The 26921-nt window shown below is 38.5% G+C and overlaps 1 protein-coding gene across 1 annotated transcript in view; it reads left to right on the top strand.

The window, feature by feature from the left end:
- CFTR (CF transmembrane conductance regulator) overlaps window positions 1–26921 on the top strand; it is a gene marked incomplete at its 5' end in the record, with an annotated part of 112437 nt that overhangs the window by 21931 nt on the left and 63585 nt on the right. Inside the window, 4 exons of the mRNA XM_083366547.1 lie at window positions 1200–1292; window positions 7070–7252; window positions 8533–8724; window positions 26723–26817. Of these exons, the coding sequence (XP_083222673.1) occupies window positions 1200–1292; window positions 7070–7252; window positions 8533–8724; window positions 26723–26817 (563 nt within the window). The remainder of the gene's footprint in view (window positions 1–1199; window positions 1293–7069; window positions 7253–8532; window positions 8725–26722; window positions 26818–26921) is intronic.

Here is a 26921-nt window from a genome sequence, read left to right as displayed (position 1 = left end):
TCAGAGTAGATATATTACAGATCTTTTCTGTGGAACTATGTCATTTAGTGGGAACCAGCCAGCATGTTTATATTTTTCTAGTGCATGCCCTATGGTACAACCTCATCTCTGGATTCAGATGGCCTCAACCCTGTCGGTCTTCTGGAAAGTCTTGAAGACTAGTTCAAATGCAGAGATCATTATGCTAGTCGAGATCAGTACTTGTGGCCTGTTCTGTGTTTTGAGAGCACTTGATGGGAAACTTTAGCTGATGTTAAATTCTCTGTTATTTCATTTAATATTTTATGCGTGTGTTTTGTTAACTGCCCAGAGTTATTTCATTAAGATAGGCAGCCATATAAATTTGTTAAGGAAAAAATATATACTGCTCAAAAAATAAAGGGAACACAAGATAAGACATCCTACTATTAAATACAGTACATTGTGTTGTTTAAGTGTTCCCTTTATTTTTTTGAGCAGTATATATTGCTGCCTATGCTGCCCTTTCCATGCCAATGATAGCTTCTTTATAGAAACATAGAAAACTGAGAGCAGAAAAGACATAGTGGTTCATTGAGTCTGCCCTTTGAGGGTTTTTTTTAAAAAATGGTCACATGATGGGCATGTGTTTATCTCAAGAGTGTTTAAACTCAGATGAGTGACTCACCACCTCCACTAGAAGTTGGTTCCAAGCCTCCACTACTCTTTCCGTAATAAAACTTTCTTACTTTTGAACTTCCCACCTGTCAGTTAAAGTTATTCATTTTTGCTTAATATTAAAAATGCTGCCTTCTAGAGGCTTATTCACACCCTTAATATATTTAAAGATTTCAGTCATGTCCCCCTTTCCCTTGTTCTTCAAGGGCAGCCCCAAGTAGAGCACATTTCAATAGGAAGCGTCTATGGCATAGATTGGATTAATAGGGGTGATTTTGTCTGGTTTATATTTTTGATTTAAGAAGTAATGAGAAACCAAATATAATAAGGATGTCTTTTTTCAATATTGAAACATGTTGCTTGACATTTTCCTACCATATCATGTCACAACTTTCAATATACATTTTCATTGGAATAGATAGGCTATTTATAGTCATTCATTTCCATTTTTTAGTTAACATTATTTGGTATGAGAACAGGAAAATAAAAAGGTCCATTTAATGTCCAAAGTTAAGTATATTGTATTACATTTGTCTTTAAAACTCTAACAATTAAATTTACAGGATTTTTTGCAAAAAGAAGAATACAAAACACTGGAATATAATTTAACAACCACAGGCCTTGAACTGGATAAAGTAACAGCTTTTTGGGATGAGGTAATACTACAATTTGATTAGTGTTGCATGACACCATGCCACAATCTAGGAAGGCTGACTGTACTCACAGAGTAGCTTTACCCTAAAAATATGGCAACATTTAATGGCTTTGGCAATGATATAAAAATGGACAGATTAGTAGGTAGTAGAGTTGGAGCTACTTCAACTAGTTCATTATTACTGAAATAAAATGATTTACATTCTGACAATGCTAATAAGTAGCATTTTTGTTATATACAAACCTCTCCATGTCAGGGTATAAGATGCAGTGCTTTTTTTGTAAGAAAAAAGGTGCCGGAACTCACATCTTCTTAATCTTTTATTTAGAAAGTTATATATTCAGTTCTTAGCAGGACCGGTGGTTGAGAAGTAATTAGGTTTTTTTTTTCATTTTTAAATTTGGGGTCACACTTTTCCACTAAAAATTTAAAAAGATTTTTAATTCACCAATGATTTTTTTAAATAAAGAAATTATTTACCTTTCCACATAGTCAGTTACTGTACACACATTCACACATGTCAGCTGTGTAATGAAACATAACGGGTGGCACCCACAGTAAACAGTGCATGACCACATAACCAATCACAAGCCGTGCAGCACCATCACAACCAGTGCAGACAAAGTAAGCATGCATCGGACTTGACACACAAGCAGCCCGCATGCATTGTTTTAATGATTTTGCTGCCAACCTGCTATGCTCAACAGGGCTATCAAGTCCATGTGGACCAAACATCATTTTTTCAAAAGTTACTTCTAAAATCCATCGAAAAAAGGTGCCAGAACTCCGTTCAAGTGCATTCTATGACAAAAAAAGCACTGATAAGATGAATACTTCCCTTATTATTATTAGATGTTCATAACTAACAAACTAAATCCAACTTCTTTAGCTGGTGTTGCACTGGTTCTTCCCAAGAACCTAAGATGTCATAAAATATTGGCATTGTATTATTTTTATTATTTTTGTTATTAGTCAGTCTTGTGTTATATTCCTTATAATACTTTTGAGTACAATAATATATCCAATTAACTATGTCTATGCAATATTTTCATCAAAAGAAGTGACGTAGTGGTTAAGGCTCTGGCTTAGAAACCAGAAGGCTGTGAATTCTATTTCTACTTTAGACATGAAAGTCAGCTGGGAAACTTTGGACCAGCCTCTTTCTCTCTCCCCCATAATTGTGGGGAAAATAGGGGCAGGAAGGAGTATTATATATCTTTGCTGTCTTGAGTTACTTACAATGTAATAAAAGTGAGATAAAATCTAATAAATAACATTGATTTATGGAAAAGATTAATAAAATTTCTTTTAATTCACAATTTACATCAAATCATAATTCTGGATCATGTTGGGAAAGGGAAATTTGATCAACCTTGATCATAATTAAAAAGTGTGCTGCAAAATTGCTTAATTGCCAGTAATGTGTTTGTAGAGGGAGAAGGATTCTATACTAGATCAAAAGGCAATTGAGCTTACAGCATGTGTGTGTGTGTGTGTGTATATATATATATATATATATATATATATATATATATATATATATATATATATATATTTGTTTTCGTAGATTCTCGCGGGTGTCTGTATGTGTAGATCTAGAGTCTCGGGTTTCTTCCCGCATTCCTTTCATCTTCAGAAAGTTGTGGCGACGTTTCGACGAAATCCCATCCGTCATCATCAGGCCGGAGTGTCTCTCCTGCTGCTTCCAGGAGCAATGCGTGGTCTGGCTGTTCTTTTCCTTCCAACTGCCGGTGGGGCTGTGCTCTGACTGGGTGGAGGCGTGGCTGCTTTCTGATTGGGTGGGGGTGTCCTCCGACTGGGTGGAGGCGTGGTTGTCTTCTGATTGAGTGGAGGCGTGGCTGTCTTCTGATTGGGTGGGTGCGTGGTTGTCTTCTGATTGGTTGGAGGCGTGGCTGTCTTCTGACGGTGGGGTGTGTTCTGAATGGGTGGGGTTTTTTGTTGTGTTGTAATATCCTGAGTGTTGTGATTTGGTGTCCTGAGGAGTGGGCTGTGTAGTGGCCTCCAGAGCTTTGGTTTGGCTCCGAGTTCGAGGACCTGCTATGTATCTCTGGTATGGGTCAGTCAGGTTCGTGTGTGCGTTCTTCTGCTTGGGTGATGGCACTTTTGCTTGACTTGTTCTGTCTTCCGTGTGGGAGAGTTTTTGTTCTGGGTGTGGATGAGTCTTGCTGGGGCTGGTGGCATTTGGGGTTGTTTGTTGGTTTTTTAAATCCTTGTTTGCTGAAATTCATTTCTCTATCAATGCTGGTTTCCAAATGGCATGTAGGCGGGAGGTGTCGTCTCGCTTGTTCATACTGTCTGGGTGTTTTTCTATTTCAATGGCTTCTCTGATTATTCTGCTATTGAGATGTTCTATTTTGGCGATTGTTTTTGTACCTTCAAAATTGATGTTGTGTCCCGTAGTGTTTATGTGTTGTACTAGTGAAGATGTGTGATCTTTCTTCTGTACTGAGTTCTTATGTTCTTCTACACATACCTCTATTCTTCTGTTAGTCTGTCCGATGTATGTTGCTGGACAGGAGGCGCATGGGATTTGGTATATGCCCTGGTTTTCCAGTTCTATTTTGTCTTTGGGATTTCTCAGGATGGTTGATATCTTTCTGTCAGTGTTAAAAGCGGATGGGATTTCGTCGAAACGTTGCCACAACTTTCTGAAGATGAAAGGAACGCGGGAAGAAACCCGAGACTCTAGATCTACACATACAGACACCCGCGAGAATCTACGAAAACAAATATCATACCTCTACGGGGAGGACATCTACCAACTAACCAGGACTTACGAAAAGTCAGAAGTACGAAGAGCAAGAATACTAAGTGACATACCTTTCCTTTGCCAATGTCGAGACCAAAATATAAGACCAAATTGTTTCAAATTGAAATTCCACATCAATACCACTTCAACCAAACGCATTCTAAGAAGAACAGAAATGGCATTACTAAGAAATGAACTCCACAATAAAAGATTTCAATTAGACCAAACAAACAAGGACCTACTAACATTACATCTCAAACTCAGCAACATTATTCACCCAATACTATGGGACAAAGTGAAACAACTGGCGGTTTGGAGAGCAGAAACAGAGACCATCTATAAAAACAACAGACATTCAAAGAAACTCAAACAATTAGAGAACTACAACAACCAAACAACCACATCACAACAACATCTACAACAAGTAGTGCATAACATCTCCCACAGAAGACTAACAACAGCAGAAACAAACGTCCTAGCAAAAGGTTTCAACTTTGCTGTTGCACCAAAGAAAATTCCCACAGAAACCATCATATGTGGAGTTGAAACCAGCTTAACTAAACTCAATGCAGATGAAGCAGACCAAGTCAGACATGAAGTCACCCACATCCTATGCACAAGCAAACCACCCAAAAGCAACCTAACAAAAGAAGAACAAGTAGCATTGCAAAACCTAAGAAAAGACAACAGCATAATCATACTACCAGCAGATAAAGGCAATGCTACAGTGGTAATGGACACATCAGACTATGAAGAGAAACTGTACAACTTACTCAAAGAAACTACATACAAACCTATATATACAGATCCCACAACCTATCTAGAAAAGACCACCAAGAAAAAGATAAAATCAACTTCTATAAGCCAAGAAATCCAACAAACAATCATTCCTAGGGAGAAGTCATCCAGATGCCCAAAACTATATGGCCTCCCCAAAATACACAAAGATGGAATCCCACTAAGACCCATAGTAAGTTCTATAGGCTCACCACTACAAAACTTAGCTAAATACCTAGCAAAACAATTACAACCTCAAGCAGAAATGGCAGCTTCATATGTCCAAAACTCATACCACTTTATAGAATTAGTGAAAAATCTAGAGATAGACCAAAAAGACTTGCTAGTCAGCTTCGATGTGGTATCACTATTCACCCAGGTGCCAGTCAAAGAAGCTCTATCAACAATAAGAAGCAAATACCAACCACCAAACCATATTATAGAACTAGCAGAACACTGCTTATCAAACACATACTTCATACACAGAGGCCAGAGATACAAACAAATAGAAGGCGCACCAATGGGATCCCCTCTATCACCAGTTATCGCCAACCTTTTCATGGAAGAATTTGAAACTAACGCTCTGGAAAAGACTACAAACAAACCAAAACTGTGGCTCAGATATGTGGATGACACCTTCGTGATCTGGCCCCACGGAAGAAAAGAGCTAGAAAACTTCCTAACACACCTGAACAGCCTACATCCCAAAATAAAATTCACCATGGAGATTGAAACAAACAACCAGTTACCTTTCCTGGATGTACTTATATACAAAAAACGAAACGGCACCCTAGGACACACAGTCTACCGAAAGAAAACACACACCAACCGTTACCTCAATGCGCAATCACATCATCACCCAGCACAAATAAATTCAGTAGCCAAAACACTAATAACAAGAACCAGACGCCTTGCAGATGAAACACATATACAAACAGAACTACACACCCTGACAGACATATTGACAGCAAACAAGTTCCAAAAAAACAAAATCACCAATATGATTCAGCAGGGGACTCCAAAACAGAAAAACATCCAAGAAGAAGAACAGAACAACGGACGAGCCATCTTGCCCTACATAAAAGGAACAACCGACAAAATCAGTAAAGTACTACGCAAACATAACATCAAAACCGCTTTTAACACTGACAGAAAGATATCAACCATCCTGAGAAATCCCAAAGACAAAATAGAACTGGAAAACCAGGGCATATACCAAATCCCATGCGCCTCCTGTCCAGCAACATACATCGGACAGACTAACAGAAGAATAGAGGTACGTGTAGAAGAACATAAGAACTCAGTACAGAAGAAAGATCACACATCTTCACTAGTACAACACATAAACACTATGGGACACAACATCAATTTTGAAGGTACAAAAACAATCGCCAAAATAGAACATCTCAATAGCAGAATAATCAGAGAAGCCATTGAAATAGAAAAACACCCAGACAGTATGAACAAGCGAGACGACACCTCCCGCCTACATGCCATTTGGAAACCAGCATTGATAGAGAAACGAATTTCAGCAAACAAGGATTTAAAAAACCAACAAACAACCCCAAATGCCACCAGCCCCAGCAAGACTCATCCACACCCAGAACAAAAACTCTCCCACACGGAAGACAGAACAAGTCAAGCAAAAGTGCCATCACCCAAGCAGAAGAACGCACACACGAACCTGACTGACCCATACCAGAGATACATAGCAGGTCCTCGAACTCGGAGCCAAACCAAAGCTCTGGAGGCCACTACACAGCCCACTCCTCAGGACACCAAATCACAACACTCAGGATATTACAACACAACAAAAACCCCCACCCATTCAGAACACACCCCACCCAGTCAGAAGACAGCCACGCCTCCAACCAATCAGAAGACAACCACGCATCCACCCAATCAGAAGACAGCCACGCCTCCACTCAATCAGAAGACAACCACGCCTCCACCCAGTCGGAGGACACCCCCACCCAATCAGAAAGCAGCCACGCCTCCACCCAGTCAGAGCACAGCCCCACCGGCAGTTGGAAGGAAAAGAACAGCCAGACAGAGTGCTGTATTGTCACTCAGCCAAACCCATCTATAATAACAATATTGTTGTGGTGGTGAAAATAGGAGGTGGCAACATTAGTATGACAAATGTCTAAAATATAAACAAACAAGCCTACATTACTCTTTGGTATTTTACAATATGAAAGATCATCTTTCTTTCTTTTCTTTTCTTTCAGGGAAGTGGAGAGATCTTTACAAAAACAAAAGAGGAGAATAGTAATAATAAGATACCATCAACAAATGGTGGTCTCTTCTTCACTAATTTCACTCTTCATTTTACTCCTGTCCTTATGGACATCAACTTCAAGATTGAAAAGGGAGAATTGCTTGCTGTTGCTGGATCTACTGGAGCAGGCAAGGTAAAAAAAAAAGCCTGATTGATAAAATATAACCATGTTAATTCATACACACACACTAAGGTAGGCTAGTATTGAAGTTAAAACACAAATATTGTTCTGCCTATAATAACATGAGCTCTGTATATTTGAATATTGCAACGTGCCATTCATTTCCTCTGCAACTGGTAATCAATATAGTTGAGGAGATCCCCAGCATTTGAAATATTTTTAAATGAAAAAAATGAAACTGTAACAAAATAAAAGTTGTGATTTTTCCCCCAAAAACAATGAAGAGAATCTAAAACTTAAGGCATTTCCAATCTATAGAAGAACTATAGAAATCCTCAAATAATTCATAAAATTGTTTAAAGCTATTTTTTTTATTTTGGTGCTTGCATTTGCTTTTGACATGTATTCTCAATTGTTGATATATGCTGATTGCTAGTAGATTATTATTTCCAATTAAAGTAGGTTCTTGGCATTTGATTTTGTAATATGTATTCCATAGTTTTCTGAAGAAACTAGTACTGAAATAAAATGCTGAAATAAATATCAAGAAATGCAAGATCAGCAGAGATTATTTGTATAATGAATCAATTATATTTTCAAAAGGCACAGGTAGGCACCAGATTTAGAGCTTACAGACAGTTTCACATTTCTTTTGCCTTTTAAAGTTGAAATATTGCAATTAAGATGCTAATGTCTAGATGCTTTTTCCCGAGTTTTTAATAATTGTACATTTTGAGCTGTGCTAGAATTAAAGGTAAAAGGTAAAGGTTCCCCTGCAAATGCGTGCTAGTCATTTCCAACTCTAGGGGCTCATCTCCATTTCAAAGCTGAAGAGCCAGCGCTTGTCCGAGGACGTCTCCGTGGTCATGTGGCCGGCATGACTAGACGCCAAAGGTGCACAGAACGCTGTTACCTTCCCACCGTAGTGGTCCCTATTTTTCTACTTGCATTTTAACATGCTTTCGAACTGCTAGGTTGGCAGAAGCTGGGACGAGTAACAGGTGCTCACTCTGTTATGCGGCACTCAGGATTCAACCCGCCAAACTGCCGGCCTTCTGATCGACAAGCTCAGTGTCCTAACCCACTGAGCCACCGCGTCCCTTTGTGCTAGAATTAAGCATACCTTTAAACATTTCTCCTATATTGCTTTAAAGATTAAATGTAATCTTGGTATGTCCCATTAGTCTAAAAATAGCAAAATAAGAACAGTCAAGTTTTGTAGAACTTGATGTATATATGTTGTACAGACCTAATGAACAAATATTAATTATTGCTAACATTCTCAATAACAGACTTCTCTTCTAATGCTGATCATGGGAGAGTTGGAACCTTTAGAAGGTAAAATTAAACACAGTGGAAGAATTTCCTTTTGCCCTCAAGTGTCATGGATCATGCCTGGAACAATTAAAGAAAACATAATATTTGGTGTTTCTTACGATGAATACCGATATAAGAGTGTCATCAAAGCCTGTCAGTTAGAAGAGGTTAGTCTTCAATTGTCTGTATTTTCTTAATAATTATAAAAAAGTTACTTGAAGACAAAAAGATAATTAAAATTAATTGTAGCACATTATAGGAAATACTGTGTAAATTTTAAATAATTAAAACATTTCTATAGTTCAGGATAAGGTTATATGAATCCCATACATGTACTATTTATTTCATTGTTGTAGCTCTACATTTATTTTGTTGAAGAAAGGCAGTTTTATTTCCTATGCTGATCTTATAAATGGAGCGCTGTGTATCAAGATCATAGACCAATCTACACTCAGAAGTAGACTAAATATTTCTAAATAAAGAAATGAATATTTCTAAATAACAATGGACTTAAAGTTACATTTTTTTAAAAAAATATCTCATTTTGAAAAATATGAAGAAGTTATATTTAAGTATGGCTAATCAAAGTATTACCTGAAAGAAATAGTATCAATAAATATTATTCTGAACTATTGCATGCTCTTTTACAAGATGAAAATAAGCATACCTGAAGAAGGATTAGTTGTTTATATTTTGTGGTATACTAAAATATTACTGTTCCGTGGATAAACCTTATTATCAGGCACTCTGTTTTGTGATCCAGCTACCAAAAGTGGTAAGTAAACCACATCACGAAGTCAAATCATGCCACTTGATTGCTGAAACTGGTTAGCAAAGAAAAATATTTAAGAGCTTCAATATATTAAACCAAAGGTTCAAAGACAGAGCCTGATTTATGTATGACTACAATCCTAATTGTAGGAGCAGCTTCAGATTGTGCATCAGTTATACCCTTTCCTGGACCAACAATCCTGCTTACAAATCAACCATGTCTTAGTCACTTCCTCTCTGGATTATTGCAATACATTCTACATGGAACTGGCTTTGAAAAGTATCTGGAAACTTCAGTTGGTTCAAAATGAGGTGGCTCAAATTTTATGATAGTCTAGATTTGCACATCTGTCACTTCTCCTGCAGGAGCTACATTGGCTGTTGATTTGCTTCTGGATCTGATTCAAGGTGCTGGCTTTAAAGCCCTACATGGCCTGAGGCCAGGTTATTTGAAGAACCATCTTTTTACAGTTATATCTATCTGACCCACCAGAGTGCAGAGGCAGGATATGTTTCAGGTTTCCTCTCTTAAGGACCTCAGTCTGGTAGGATCAAGAGGGGTCTTCTTCTCTGTGGTAGAAAAAGTGGCCTCCACTTTGACATCTTTCAAAAGGCCCTGAAAACATGGTTTTGCCAATGAGACTGGGGATCCCATGATAATATGGAGTCAATCATGGGGGTTTAACTGTTGTACCAGGAGGGGTGGGCTTTATTTCTATAAGCTGTCTAGAGTCACTATATGTGAGTTGGCCAACCATATAAATTTAATAAACAAACTAACAAATCATTTAAAGTGCTGTACATTTTAAACATCTTATAGTTCTGATGTCATCTGATAATCCACATAAAGCCATGCATACAGAAAGTCAGGTTAGCTGCTGTATATTTATATTAGGAACTGGAAATACCAGTTTAAAAAAAAGAGTACAGTGTGATATCCAGCACTAGCCCATCTCTGCTTTTCTACTCATGTATTACATTTGCAGGATAGTACTGTCGTATCTGAATGTGTTCTGGAAATATCCTGTTTTCACATGTCATTCATATTATATATTGTCAAGTGAGAAGTCAAGTAATTTCTCCTCCGTTCATGCCTCGGTTATTTGATATCTAGGATTAAGACATCTGTTCATTGAAAGGTTTTTCACTTTTGACTGGTGTGTAATCTGTTCCTGATAAATTTATCATCAAATTTCTCTTGAGCAATTACAGGAGATGTCTCAGGTATTTTATCAAATGCAATTATTCACTTATGAAAGCAGAAGAAAATAGTTTACATAACTTTCTAGGTCTGAGATATCAGGAGAAATGTTCATTCTGTAATGTGGAATGAATGCATATTTGAAAGGGTGGAGTACTTTATTTATTAGTTTTTGATCTTGTGTGTAAAAAGTCTTGGTATAGGTTTCAGTACAAAAATAATTTCAGCTAGAATTGGGAATACTTAGAGGTGTGTGCTGTTTAACTTTGAATCACCTTATTATTTTGTGTAACTGGTTTTATTTGAATAAGAGTTGTTTTCTCTTTGCCAACTCATCTTAAAGTGTTTCTGGAACTAGAAAAAAGCAAAGACAACATGATAAACATTTAAAACTTGGGGCTTAAATTAATGTAGGTTCTAATGAGAATATAATAAACAGTCTATCCAAATATTCCAAGTGGGATGAATTTTGGTTAATGTATAGGCAGAAAACAAAATGACAGTTACCCATACAAGATGAATGGAATGGAATAAAATGGAATGGAATGGAATGGAACATAGTAGAGTGGAGTGGAGTGGAGTAGAGTAGAGTAGAGTAGAGTAGAGTAGAGTAGAGTAGGTAGATGAATAGAGTAGAATACAACAGAACAGAACAGAACAGAACAGAACAGAATAGAATAGAATAGATTTTTTTCTAACTCATAATCAATACAGTTGGCTTACTTCTAAGTTACCCCTCTATGGCTGAACTGTTAATTTATCAGTTAAATCCAAGAAATATAGGCTGCTTTCATATAAGGGATTTTCATAATCAGCAGTACATATTTCTATTCTAATGCAGATATTTAATGAAAACAAATGACAGCTGTGTTCACCATGAATATGAATTGTTAAAAATACATCTCTGGTCAGTAAACAAGGGTTAATAATAATTGTTAACTGAAATTTTACAGCAATTGCAAACTTTTTAGTTTTACACAGAAAAAGTTTTGAATAACTTGTAAAATCACACATTTTCAAATGGTTAGGAACTAGTCTTGTGGATTTGCGATTTTGCTGTTATATATTTAATGAATAAAGTTTATTGACTGTAAATTGTTTTTAATAACTCAAACTAGACTACAAAAATGGGCATGATAGAAAAAGACTTCCGGTGGCGACGCGACGCTGAAGACAGCCATCTCCGGGCTGTCCGCTCCGCAGCTTTGTTGTTTCATCGAAAACAGCGCCGATCAGCTGTTTAGGTGGATCTGAAGCCCCCTCCTTGGGAGAAGAGGAGGGGGTGAGGCCCCAGGTAGGGGTTGAGCTCTCCGGGGCCGCCTGAGCTTAAAGTTTGGGCGGCTGAAGGATCGAGCCCCCCCGAAGCCTGGGTTAGCTCCGGGCTGTGCAGCGTCTCTGCTCCGAAATTTTTGGAGCAGAGCCAAGCGTTAGCAACCACCCCTGCCAGAAGGAAAGACTCTTGAGTATTAAGGAGCAGACAGAGCGGTACAGGAGGTCAAGGTGAAGTGGACTTTTATCTTTACTCTCTAGCTCAATGGATTTTATAGCTTTAAACTGAAAGTGTGCAACAAGTGAAAGTGGGGGAAGATGGCGGCTAAAACTTCCAAAGCTCTTCGGAGTACGGGGGCTTCCCCGGTGCAACAGACCTCGTTGCAAGCTTTGCTTCCTCCTGCACCTCCTCCGGCATTGACGCTTAAGGATTTACAAGATGCCTTTGAAAAGCATTCACAATTAATGTCAGATATGATGGATGAAAAGATGGAAAAGCTGGAGGAGAAATTGGAGGAGAAGATGGAAGAGAAGTTCAGAGCAATGAGGCAGACATTTTGTCTACAATTGAAAGTGTGGCTGAATGTGTGCAACGTTTGGATGAAAAAGTGGAGGATCTTAGTCAAAAGAACTCTATATTAGAAGTAAAGGTATTAGAGAATGAAAATATAAGGGACAAAATGGATGGAGAATTGAGCCTTGTCCAGTACCATCAGATGGAGTTTGCTATTAGAATCAGGGGCTTAAAAGAGAATCCCAAAGAAGATTTAAAGCAGCTGGTCTCTGAGGCTTTGGAAGCGGTACTGGGCCAGCCAGCATCTGAAATTGAGGGAAGTATGGATAAAATCTTTCGTGTAAATTCATGGATTGTAAGGCAGAGGAAGCTACCTAGAGATGTGGTGGTCTACTTTACAAAGAGAGCAATTAGGGATGAAGTTATTCAAGCTGCTTACCATACTAAGTTTGTGGTTGCTGAGCAAGAAGTCCTGGTTTTAAAAGAGATTCCTCCAAAGATTTTAAGGAGAAGGAAAGATTTTGCATTCCTTGCACAGGAACTTAAGAAATGTGATATCAAGTTTAGATGGGAGATTCCAGTCGGAATGGTGGTGATGCACGAAGGTAAAAGACATCGTCTGGTTACTGTGACTCAGGCACGTGATTTTTACAGTAATGTGTTAAAAGCAATCCCCCTATCACTTTTGGAAGCTGTAAAGGGATATGGCGAGGGAAAGCCTCAAGATGCTGAAGGAATACAGACAGAGGAGAATGGTGCTGGAGGGGATCAAATTACAGTTTCATCGGCTGCTGCTGGAGAGCAGAGGATAACGCGTGCCGCCTTAAGACGAGCGAGACAAGAGCAAGAGCAAGACCAGCAGAAAGTTGTGGAACCTCCAAAGCGTACTTACAGTGAAGCTGTGGGAGGGGTGTGGCCTAAGGAAGTCACAGGGGTCCTGGCAGACGTGCTCCAGAAGCTTCGGGATGCCAAGAATGGCGACTAAATTTCTAACTTGGAATGTTAATGGATTAAATTCACCACAGAAGAGAAAGAAAGTTTTTCAATATTTAAAACAATTTAAGACTGATGTTATTTGTTTGCAAGAAACGCATATTAGGGTTATGGACCAAAAGTACTTATTGAACTCAAGGCTGGGTACGCAATTTATTGCTTCTGCAATGAATAAGAAAAATGGAGTGGTTGTCTATGTTAAGAGTACTCTGACAGCGGAACTAATTGAAGTAGATAAGCAAGGAAGATATGTTATGATAGATTTGCTGCTAGAAGGCAAAAAAACACTCTTAGTTGGACTGTATGCTCCTAATCAACAACAAGCTGATTTTTTTAACTTACTACATACAAAGGTTACCCAACTGGATTATAAATCTTTTATTTTTATGGGAGATTGGAATGGTGTCCTAGACGTACAGCTGGACAAAGCTGGGTCTTTTAAGCGTGCCCCGAGTCATGCTAGATTGCCTAAATCTTTTTTTGAAATGAAGGATGATCTGGAATTGCGAGACATTTGGCGAGATACACATTTACATGAAAAGGATTATACTTTTTTTCTGATAGGCATCAATCTTTTTCTAGGATTGACTTTATATTATTGACTAATGACTTTTTTTCTAGGATTAAGAAGGTAAAGATCTGTGCAAGAACTATTTCTGACCATAGTCCAGTTTGGTTAGAGATCAACAAGGACAATAGAGATAGGCGCTCCTGGCGCGTAAATGAGAATTTGTTTAGAAACCAGAGAAATGTGGAAGAATGTAAAAAGCAGATGAAGGATTTTTTTGAAATTAATATGAATAAAGACACCTCTATGGACATGGTTTGGGATGCTAGCAAAGCCTATATGAGAGGGGTGTTGATATATATGAACAATAAATATAGACGTAATTTGGAAGCTAGAAGGAAAGAACTGGAGAATGAAATTAGGGAAAAAGAAAAGGCCTTAATTTTGAACCCATTGGATGTGAAGATTAAGGAGGTCATTAACCTGCTAAGAGGACAATTTGATAAGTTGATGGTTGATCAGGTGGCAACTAATTTACGGTTTGCTAGGCATAATACTTTTTGCAATGCCAATAAACCAGGTAGGTGGCTAGCCTACAGGTTAAGGAAAAAGCAAAGGGCTTCTAATATAGATAAAATTGAACATAAAGGAAAGGTTGTGTTTCAACAGGATCTTATTAAGGAAGCCTTTGTGGATTTTTATTCTGAACTATATGCTAAGGAGAAGATTAATGAAACAGATATTGATGTATATTTGAAGAATGCTAGCATCCCGGTTCTTACGCAAGAACAGAAGGAGGAGATCAATCAATTGATAACAGAAGAAGAAATTCTTATAGCAATTAAGGAACTGAAGGTGGATAAAGCGCCAGGCACGGATGGTCTGACTGCGGTCTACTACAAAAATTTACAATTGGAGCTGATAAAGCCGTTAAGGGAATTGTTTCAGACAATTCAGAGGGGGGGAAGGGTGCCTCCGTCTTGGAGAATTGCTTTTATTGCTTTGATTCCGAAGGAAGATCAAGATGCTACTCAAGTTAAAAATTACAGACCAATATCACTTTTAAACACAGATTACAAGATATTTGCTAAGGTGTTAGCTAACAGATTGATGAGGGTTTTGCAACAGATGATTCATGGGGATCAAACTGGGTTTATTGGTGGTAGACAAATGAAAAATAATGTGAGGCATATAGTAGATGTGGTGGAGTTCTTGGAAAGGAACAACCAGATCCCTGCGGCACTAATTTTCTTAGATGCTGAAAAAGCTTTTGATCAATTGGATTGGCAATTTTTGATGAAAGTTTTAGATAAAATGAATTTTGGGGATAAATTTTTACAACCAATTAGGGCATTATATCAAAAACAAACTGCCCGAATAATAGTTAACAATAGTTTGACTGAAGTATGCAATATTGAAAAGGGCACAAGACAAGGGTGTCCGTTATCACCTTTAGTATTTGTTTTAACATTGGAGATATTATTGATAAAAATACGGAACTCGGAAAAAATTAAGGTTATTCAAATTAGAGATCAGGAGTATAGATTGAGGGCGTTTGCAGATGATCTGGTTGTTACAGTGACTCAGCCAGAAAACTCTGTTGTGGACCTGATGGAGATAATAATGCAATATGGGAAGGTTTCTGGATTTAAGATTAATGTACAAAAAACCAAAATTTTGGCCAAAAATATGACAGCACCGCAAAAGGCCCTTTTAGAAGGACTAACTGGATTTGAGATTGTTAAAAGGGTCAAATATTTAGGGGTGTATTTGTCACCCTCTAATACAAAGTTATATAAAAATAATTATGAAAAGTTATGGGGAAAAATTCAAAAAGAATTGGAGAGCTGGGAAAAACTGCAATTGTCTTTGTTGGGAAGAATTGCAGCAGTGAAAATGAACGGCCTGCCTAAATTTTTATTTTTATTTCAAATGATACCGGTCTTTAAAAAAGATTCTAATTTGAAAGAATGGCAACGGGGTATCAATAAATTCATGTGGGCAGGGAAAAGGCCACGAGTTAAACTCAAGATTATGCAGGATACTCGTGAAAGAGGTGGTCTTAAAATGCCTAATCTTAAATTATATTATGAAGCTGCTGCGTTATCAGGAATAAGTGATTGGATTAATTTGACACAAGGGAGATTATTAAATCTTGAGGGCCACGACTTGTTATTTGGCTGGCATGCATATTTGTTGTATGATAAGAAGGTAGATAATGTGTTTAAAGTGCATATTTTAAGACAGGCATTGTTGAGAGTTTGGAAGAAGTATAGACATAAGTTAGACTACAAGGTGCCGTTGTGGGCAACCCCAAAGCACGCAATAGAAAACATAAATGTTGGCTTCAAACATGATGTGACTACGTATAAGGAGATTTTAAGCTTGGAAAGAAATGTCTGGTGTTTGAAGCCGTACAATCTCTTGCGAGATGAGAAGATCGTTCAAACTTGGTTTCAATATACTCAGCTACGGGCCAGGTGGAAAGAAGATCAGAAAATTGGTTTTTCAATGACTGATGAAAATTTCATAAAGCAAATTAGAAACCAGGGTCCAGCACATATTAAATGGATATATCTTGCATTGATAGAAATTGACTCAGAAACAGAACTTGTTAAAGACTGTATGATAAAATGGGCTCAGAATATTCAAGAAGTTATTACAATGGACACGTGGGAAAAGACCTGGGTGAGGAACGTAAAATTCACGCAAGCCCAAAACCTAAGAGAGAACTTTTATAAAATGTTTTATAGATGGCATTTAGACCCTAAAAAGCTTGCAAGTGTGTATCCGAATTATCAGCCTAAATGTTGGAGGTGTGGTGGCGAAGATGCAACGTATTTTCATATATGGTGGACCTGCAAAAAGGTTAAGGCTTTTTGGATAAAAATTTGGTGGAATATACAGAAGATCTTTAAGCAAAGGATAAAGTTTTGTCCGCAATTGTTTTTGTTGGGCATAATTACAGATGCTACTGTTGTGGACGTTAAGTTGATGCTGAACTTAATCACTGCAGCAAGACTTTTAATAGGTCAATATTGGAAAAAGGAGGAACTGCCGACTATAGAAGAATGGACTCTAAAAGTTTCTGACCTGGCGGAAATGGCAAAGATTTCGGCTTACCTGAAAGATCATTCGCAAGAACGTTATATTATGGAGTGGAAAAAGTGGATTGATTATATCCAGAACAAATATGGGACTAAGAAATTTCATTTAGCATTTGAGTAAGTTTCCTTTTCTGTTTCCTTTTCTTTTTATATGTCATATTAATATTGTTTGTAATCATTTTATATGAGCTAGAGCAGGGGTTTCAAACTCAATTTCATTGAGGGCCGCATCAGCATTGCGGTTGCCCTCAGGGGGCCGGGTGGGTGTGGCCTGGGTGGGTGTGGCCTACTGGGTGGGCGTGGCTAAAGTGCATATGGCCTACTGGGTGGGCATGGCCAGCTCTACATCATTCGCATCAAGGGTGCCTATGGGGGCCTGGGCAGGAGTGGGACAGATCTGAGGGTCTCTGGCAGGAGGAGGGTCTCTGGGCCAGGGCCAAGGCAGTGGGGGCTGTTCCCTCACTGTTTCCAGGATGGCTTTGCGGGCCGCATGAAACCACTTCACGGGCCGGATCTGGCCCCCGGGCCTTGTGTTTGACATGTCTGAGCTAGAGGGTGATAGAATTAATAGTTTATTGTTGTTAGCATATGGATGCTTATGATTGTTTTTTGTTTTTATACCCTGTATTTAGCTCTGGGAAGTTGGGGGGCGGAGGGGGGAATGGGTGGGAGGGATAGGGAGGGTTAGGTAGGGGTGGGGGGAGGGGGGGATTGTTAAAGTTAAAATGTACTGTAAAACTTTTCAATAAAAAAAAAGGGCATGATAAAGGACCAAATTGGCAGGGACCTAACAGAGGCGGAAGAGATTAAGAAGAGGTGGCAAAATTACACAGAAGAACTATACAAGAATGAACTTAATGTCCCTGATAATCACAATGAGGTGGTCACTGACCTCGAGCCAGACATCCTACAATGTGAAGTGAAGTGGGCCTTAGAAAAGCTGAGCAACAACAAAGCTAGTGGAGGTGACAGTATTCCAGCTGAACTATTCAAAATCTTAAAAGACGATGCAGTAAAAGTGCTACACTCAATTTGCCAGCAAATTTGGAAAACTCAACAGTGGCCACAGGATTGGAAAACATCAGCTTACATTCCAATTCCAAAGAAAGGCAGTGCCAAAGAATGTTCAAACTATCGCACCATTGCACTTATTTCTCATGCTAGTAAAGTTATGCTTAAAATCCTACAAGCTAGACTTCAGCAGTATGTGGATTGAGAACTACCAGAAGTACAGGCAGGATTTTGAAGAGGCAGAGGAACTAGAGATCAAATTCCCAACATACGTTGGATCATGGAGAAAGCTAGGGAAGTTCCAGAAAAACATCTAATTCTGCTTCATTGACTATGCTAAAGCCTTTGATTGTGTGGATCATAACAAACTGTGGCAAGTTCTTAAAGAGATGGATGTACCAGACCATCTTATTTGTCTCTTGGGAAACCTATATGTGGGCCAAGAAGCAACAGTGAGAACTGGACACAGAAACACTGATTGGTTCAAAATTGGGAAAGGAGTCCGGCAAGGCTGTATACTGTTGCCCTGCCTATTTAACTTATATGCAGAGCACATCATGAGAAAGGCAGGGTTAGAGGAATCAAAAGTTGGAATTAAGATTGCCAGAAGAAATATCAACAACCTAAGATATGCAGATGATATCATTCTAATGGCAGAAAGTGAAGAAGAACTAAAGATCCTCTTGTTGTGGGTGAAGAAGGAGAGTGCAAAAGTTAGGTTGAAACTTAACATTAAGAAAACCAAGATCATGGCATCCGGCCCTCTCAATTTCTGGCAAATAGATGAGGAAGAAATGGAGGTAGTGACAGATTTTATTTTCCTGGGCTCCAAGATCACTTCAGATGGGGACTGTAGCCAAGAAATTAAAAGACGCTTGCTCCTGGGGAGGAAAGCAATGGCAAATCTAGACAGCACACTAAAAAGCAGAGACATCACCCTGTCAACAAAAGTGCATATAGTCAAGGCTATGGTCTTCCCAGTTACAGTGTATGGCAGTGAAAGCTGGACCATAAAAAAGGCTGAGCGCCAAAGAATTGAGGCCTTTGAACTATGGTGCTGGAGAAGACTCCTGTGAGTCCCTTGGACTGCAAGGCGATCAAACCAGTCAGTCCTAGAGGCAGGGCTTTTTTTGTCATAGAACGCTCAGAACGGAGTTCCGGCACCTTTTTTGGATGGAACCTTGTGGGGTAGGCAAAGCGGGTTGTACGACATGTGTGAGTTCTGGCACCTTTTTCTTTTACAAAAAAAGCACTGCCTAGAGGAGATCAACCCTGACTGCTCTTTAGAAGTCCAGATCCTGAATCTAAAACTCAAATACTTTGGCCACCTAATGAGAAGGAAGGACTCACTGGAGAAGAGCCTAATGCTGGGAAAGATTGAGGGCAATAGAAGAAAGGGACGACAGAGAATGAGGTGGCTGAAGCAGTAGGCGTGAGCTTAAATGGACTCCAGAAGATGGTAGAGGACAGGAAGGCCTGGAGGAACATTGTCCATAGGGTCATGATGAGTCAGACACGACTTCGCAGCTAACAACAACAAAGACTATAAAATAGCCTAAACTGTGTTTAAATTGCTGAGAGAAAATATGATGAAAAATTGTTTTTTTATGAACTCAGTTCCTGCAAATCCCCTCTCTCCTTCTCTTTAATTTGCTTCATCCATGCCTTCCTATTTTTCCTATAGCCAATTTAGGACACAGGGCCCTGAAGTCATAGATCCTAATATTAATCTATAGACCGTTAATATTTTAAAACCTCTTTCTTTATTCCTTGGCTAGAATTTTCATACTATCTTTCCCTTTATCGTTTTCACATTGAATTGAATATTAAATTCCTTACAGCTGTCACAATGGGACATCCCAGCTTGTTACTCTACAGATGTTTAGGATATTTTCTCTTTATTGTAAGGTTTATTTTTAATAAACATGAAAACACTAATATAAGACAAAAATCTATGCACAATGTGAATATATTAATCCATTCAAAGGAAATGTATAAAATAATTTCAGGTCTATCAAGACTATTTGTTCTTAAGACTTAATGTTACCTTTATATTAAGGACAACATCCCCTAAATCATTGTAATGTAATGGTGGGAAGGGGTCTATATCTCCATCATGTTCCTACAAGCAACTCAAGGCTTTTAGTTGGCCATTGTAAAAAACAAAATTCTGAATTAAGATGTTTTTATGGTACAGGAAGGCTGTTACGATCTTAGTTGTGTGAGCAACTATGCTTTTGGGTAATCCAGAATGTACATTATTTTTGTAAAATAATTATACTATTACAGGCAAATATTTTAGATGACAAAATGCCACAACAAATTGTTTAACTGAATAACATTGTCTCGTTAGTATACCATAGTCTTAAATTGCAGTTCTGTGAAATAAAATTTATGGCTCTAATTTATGTTATGCAAGAGTGTTAGTGTTAAGATCAACACTAAAGTCATATTGAAACCTTCACTTACACACCTTTGGTAAACATATTGTGGTTTAGGAACCTTTAGCAGTTAATAAACAACAATGTTTAACTGTGTACTCACTGAGTCTTTAGGTATTGAAATTCAGGTGCTGATTTTTTTCATTGCACAGATTACAGGAATCAGATATGGGAATGTGGAAAGAAAGAATTATAGTAACTGTTGGCTTGTTTTACTGAAAATGAAAGTGCTTGGATTAGGTCAGTTATAGTCAGGCTTATGCAGTTTATCAATATCTATTTATTGCATTTATAGCTTATCTGAGAAATCAAGGTGACTTCTGCAATATAGCTCGCTCTATCTGTCTGTCTATCTATCAATGCTGCTAACATCGGATGTTCTTGCTTTGACAATATATGAAGATGCAGCCATTTTCTCTTTAACCTGTGTGTTACTTTTAGAGTTAGAATTAAATGATGCTGGGGGGAGGAAGAATGTGTATGGGGATTAGTTAGACATAATAATACAGCAGTAGAGCTTTTTCAAGGGTGTTTGAAATAAGAGATGATAAGAGATGGCGGGTTGGAGAAGTGGGAAAAAGGTCTGCCTTCAAACTAATTGGAGAATGTGATTTATAACTGTAAATCAGAGGATGGAACTGTGCTTTGATTCTATATGCTTAGGGGAGGAGAATTCAGATTTTGGCTTCAACCAGGTACGTGCCAGTGCTATGCAACTTGAATAAAGACTATTTAAAGTAAATAATGCCTCAAAGTTCTTTAAAGAGTTCATCTGTCAGAAACCTGACATCAAGCCGAAATCCACAAACTTTTCAAACTACCTAGGAGTCCCAAGCCCCAGTCACTATTCCAGAACTTGGGGAATATGCTGATGAAGATTCATTGAAGATTTCCTCATGGAGGAGGAGAAATTGCCTGAAACCAGCACTCCGGCAGCAGCTGCTGCCCCGGGGGGGGAAGCAACAGGAAACAAGCCAGTGGGTAGGAGCTTTTGCAGGCCTCCCAGCTGGGAGCAAAACCCAAGCAGCTAGGATTGCTGATCTAGTCATCAGATTGGGACAAGCCCAGTGGAGACTCCAGACGTCTTGAAACAGCCTTGCCACTCCCAAGGGCTTCAAAGGCAGAAGAGGGGGAGCTGTGACAAAAGGATTCCCGCATATCGCATTCCCCAGACTGGTGGGGGACTGCCAGACGGTCTGTCTTTGATGATTCGGGTAACTGGAGATATTTGTCTGCAGCCTGTAGTCAGTCAATAGACTATTTGGCATAAAGGTTTGAAGAGCTAGAAATGAGGAGCAGAGAACAACTCTTGCTGAAAGAGGCCCCCAGCCCCTTCTTCGCTGAGATTGCCCTACCCCCTTGCAGAAATACTTAAAACAGGCAAAGGAGGAGGGAAACCATGACTGGGCCAACCACTAGCATGGACTATGAGCTGTCAAACAGCTTTTGAGAATTTAAAAAGACTATTTACTGCTGAACCAGTCCTAAAGCATCCCTATCCAGGGGAGCCCTTTGTAATTCAAGCCGATGCCAGCGACGAGGCAGTCGGAGCTGTATTACTGCAAAAGAACAAAAGTAGGATCCTGCAACCCTGTGCCTACACCTCTAAAAATATTACTGAAAGTGAAATGAGATGGGCAATCTGGGAGAAGGAGGCCTTCTCTATTAGGTGGGGGCTATTAACCTGGTGACACTATCTAGAAGGAAGCAAGGTGCCTTTTGAGGTATGGACAGATCACAAAAATCTAGAAGCACTGAAAACCCCCTGCAAATTGTCCCCAAAGCAAGTGCGGTGGGCACAGTATTTTAACCGTTTCAACTTCATTCTAAAGTACATACTGAGAAGAAGAAACTTCCTGGCTGATGCACTATCGAGATTATCCCAGTACAAAAGTGAACATGAAGAGGTTAATGAGGCAATTATCTCTAGTCCACAAACTGCTGCTCAACTCATGCTTTGCAGGACCCCTAATCCTGATTACCCTGGGGCAAAGAAAATAAAACAAGAACTCCTCACCGATCAATGGTTCAGAGACAATCAAACCTCCCTAACATGTAGGGATGGTTTGGTTTACAAGGGGGGGATATATTTGCCTGAAGCCCTCTGTCTTAAGGCTCTCAAACACAGACATAAAGTAAAACAGGCTGGACACTTTGGATATCTTAAAACTCTACATCTCATCCGCAGGCAATTTTGGTGGCCAGGGCTAAAACGGGATGTGGAAAACTATGTCAGGAGTTGTGCTGTATGTGCCACCATGAAAAAAATTCCAGGGAAAACCCATGGGTTACTGAGCCGGTGACAGACCCTTTTCAACTGTGGGAAAAAATAGCTATGGACTTTATAGTACACCTACCTGAAAGTAGAGGAAATACTGTCATCTGGACTGTAATAGACCTGTTTTTGAAGCAGGCTCATTTCTTTGCCTGCAAAGGACTCCCATTGGCCCAATGACTGACTAAATTGTTCCTGAAACATATCTACTGGCTGCATGGTGCCCCTAAGCGAATAATTTCAGACAGGGGAGTGCAGTTCACAGCGAAGTTTTGGAGAAGATTTCTTTAATTAATTGGATCATCTCAAGGCCTATCATCTGCTTTTCATCCAGATACCAATGGGGTCACGGAATCTGCTAACAAGTTGGGGGAGCAATATCTCAGATGCTATGTTTCATACCAACAAGCAAACTGGAGAAACCTCCTCCCTTTTGCAGAGGTGGCTTACAATAATTCTGTTCACAGCAGCACTGGCTACATGCCTTTCAGGGTAGCCACAGGAAAAGAGTTCAGCCCAATGCCTGAATACCCTCAGGTGCCCTCCACTTCCCAGACACTTGATCAATGGGTGATGGGGTGGGAAGAAGTTTGGAGAAACACGAAGACTACTTTAAAAAAGACTTCTGAGACCTATAAAAAGCAGGCTGATAAAAAGAGGGCTCCCCAAAGAACATTCCAAATTGGGGAAAAGATTGATCTGTCGACTAAATATTTATGCCTCACATTACCCAGTAAGAAATTAGGACCAAAATTCTTGGCGCCTTTCCCCATTGTGAGAATCATCAACCTGATCACAGTAGAATTGAAACTCTCTAGACTCTTAGGAAGAATTCACCTGGTCTTCCACTGCAGCTTACTGAAAACCTTTTGGAGCTCCACTTTAAGACCTTCCCCTAAAAAGACACCATGGCCCCTCATAGTAGCGGGTCAAACTCACTATGAAGTGAAACGTATTCTTGACTCTAGAAGTTTTAAGGAGAAATTGCAGTACCTGGTACAATGGAAGGGATACACGTTGTCTGAAGCTACTTGGCTGAAATCTAGCGATGTGAAAGGTGACAGACTCATCAAGAGGTTTTATGAGAAACACCCCAACAAATCGAGAGATAGTCCCTAACATATTGTTTGTTTACATTACAAGATCCATCCTTTTTGTAAGGGGGGCTGGATGTCAACGCTGCTAACATCAGATGTTCTTGCTTTGACAATATATGAAGATGCAGACATTTTCTCTTTAACCTGTCTGTTACTTTTAGAGTTAGAATTAGATGATGCTGGGGGGAGGAAGAATGTGTATGGGGATTAGTTAGACATAATACAGCAGTAGAGCATTTTCAAGGGTGTTTGAAATAAGAGATGATAAGAGATGGCGGGTCGGAGAACTGGGAAAAGGTCTGCCTTCAAAATTGGAGAATGTGATTTATGAGTGTTAATCGGAGGAGGGAACTGTGCTTTGATTCTATATACTTAGGGGAGGAGAATTCAGATTTTGGCTTCGACCAGGTACGTGCCAGTGCTATGCAACTTGAATAAAAACTCTTTTAGGTAAATAATGCCTCAAAGTTGTTTACAGAATTCATCTGTCGGAACCTTGACTCACTCTATCTATCTATCTATCTATCTATCTATCTATCTATCTATCTATCTATCATCTGTTTACACTATCTATCAATCTCTTGTTTGACAAATTTGATTCAATGATTATGGACTAGTAAGCTGGTGTTAACTTTTAGTCATCATATATAGACCAGGATGATCTGTCACTAACCTGGCCTTTCAGGTTTTGTGATAATTAAAGTATCACTGCTGTAATTGAGTCAGTGGTGGGTTTCAAATATGTTAACAATCAGTTCTCTGTGTGGATGCCACTTCCGGAAGTCCATTCTGGGCCTGGGCAACAAAAAATTAGCTACTGGTTCTGCCGAAGTGGTGTGAACCAGCTGAATCCCACCAGTGAATTGAGTCCATCTATCTTGCTCCTCCTATCTTACAGGAGTGGGTTATGATTGCCTTCTCCTACACAGTATGAAATGATGCCTTGGTTTTTATCATTAAAATGATCACCCAGCTGTAGTATCTTCTTGTATGACCTGCTATAAGTACCTGCTTGTTTTAGCTGGGCAACTGAGATAAACTTCATTCCTTGGATGACTCTGTTGGAAATATATTGCCATATATTCTCACAGTTCTTCATTCATCCCTTCTGGAACAGTCCTAATATCACCACTGCCGTCACCCCCCCAAGTCACACATACTGTCATTATGAGACAGTATAGCAGAACTTCAGAAGGAATACATTTCTAGAGTTTAATTAAAATCAGTCTCTTAAGAAAAAAGCCTGTTCTTAAAGAACCTCATATGAAATTACTGACTTTGTCACTACATGAAAATTAAATGTTATCAATGTAATGCTAGCCAGAAAACAAGAAGAATTCAGGAAATATCACAAATCAGTAGAAAGTATAATTAAAGGAAAAGTCATTCATCCTATGTCATTAGATCCATGGTAGAAGTCCAAGACTTCATCAATCCCTTGGATTCCATGAAAGTATCAAACAGAATATGCCTAGGGGTGATTCAGTAGCTATTATACACCAGCATATTGCCAAGAATATCAACCAAGCATCAAATGAAGCCTGCTTAATAAACGAAGAATTGTGGGAGAAGAGAACATTTAGAAACTGTTGAATTACAGGAAAACAAAGTTTAAAAACAAGTTATTATTGTAATGAAAGAAAGGAATTAGCAGGTCCCAGATGGTTCCATAAATAGGGCTGGAGTAATATCCTATTCAAAAAAGTTCAAGGGTCTTGGAACTGTGAGATATTTGGAGAGAAAGAAATTTGCAAGAAAAGGACTATCCTTTTTTTCTGATACATATTAATTTTCTTTCTAGGATTGATTTTATACTAATTACCAATTATTTCTTTTTCAGGACTAAGAAGATTAAGATTTGTCCAAGAACTATGTCTGATCATAGCTCAGTCTGGCTAGAGATAGATAAGGATAATAGAGATAGGCGCTCCTGGTGTCTAAATGAGATTTTGTTTAGAAATCAGGAAAATGTGGATGAATGTAAAAACCAGATGAAGGATTTTTTTTTGAAATTAATATGCATAAGGGTACCACTATTGAAATGGTTTGGGATGCTAGTTAAGCTTATATGAGAGGTGTGTTAATACAGTATATTTGAATAATAAACATAGATGCAGTCTGGAATTTAGTTATTACATAAGAACAAATGGAAGAGATGAATCAATTGATAATTGAGGAAGAAAAAACTGCTTTTATTTCTTTGATACCGAAGGAAAATTAGGATGTCACTCAAGCAAAAAATTATAGACCAATATCACTTTTGAACACGGACTACAAGCTATTTGTTAGGTTTTAGTTAACAGATTAATATGGGACTAAAAAGTTTCATTTAGCATTTGAATAAGTACTGATGTGATATTTACATTTCCTGTAGTTATTTTATAAGAGTTAAAGTGTGATAGATTTAATAGTTTATTGCTGTTTGCATATGGTAGATTATGATTGTTTTTATTTTTATATCTTGTATTGAGCTCTGGGAATCATTTAGCATTTGAATAAGTACTGGTGGGATATTTATATTGCTTGTAGTCATCTTATAAGAGTTAAAGTGCGATAGATTTAATAATCTATTGTTGTTTGCATAAGGTAGATTATGATTGTTTCTACTTTTATACCTTGTATTTAGCTCTGGGAAGTCGGGGAGGGGGAGGGAGGGAGGTGTTGGGGAGGGTTGGGAAGAGGGGAGGGGGTTGGGAGGGGTTTTGTTTTGTTTTGCTATAAATAAAATGTACTGTAAAACTTTTTAATAAAAAAAAAGTTCAAGGGTCAAATACTATGTTGTGCCCCATTAGCTAAATTTTGAATACAAGTAATTTATTAACAGCTAATGCAAATATTTATCTTCTTAGCCTAAAACAAGAGCATTGTTATGAAAACCTATTATTAATTATCGTGTTTTTGACTTAAAATGTTGTATATTGAAAAGTAATGATGCTCTGAAAATGGAAAATTAACATCTTTATACAATATTTCAACAGGATATTTCAAAGTTTCCAGAGAAAGATGACACAGTTTTAGGAGAAGGTGGAATAACTCTCAGTGGAGGTCAACGAGCCAGAATTTCTTTAGCTAGGTGAGTTGAAATAATGGTATGTTGTTTTTAATATATAGAATTAAATTTCACTTGTTCTTAAAAGGAAGTAACCTTACATACATGTTAAATATTTTGATTTCTAA

This window comes from Vipera ursinii, assembly GCF_947247035.1.
Source record: "Vipera ursinii genome assembly, chromosome: 6".
Classification (NCBI taxonomy): domain Eukaryota; kingdom Metazoa; phylum Chordata; class Lepidosauria; order Squamata; family Viperidae; genus Vipera; species Vipera ursinii.
The sequence above is the reverse complement of the archived record's forward strand: the minus strand, read 5'-3'. Positions and strand labels throughout refer to the sequence as shown.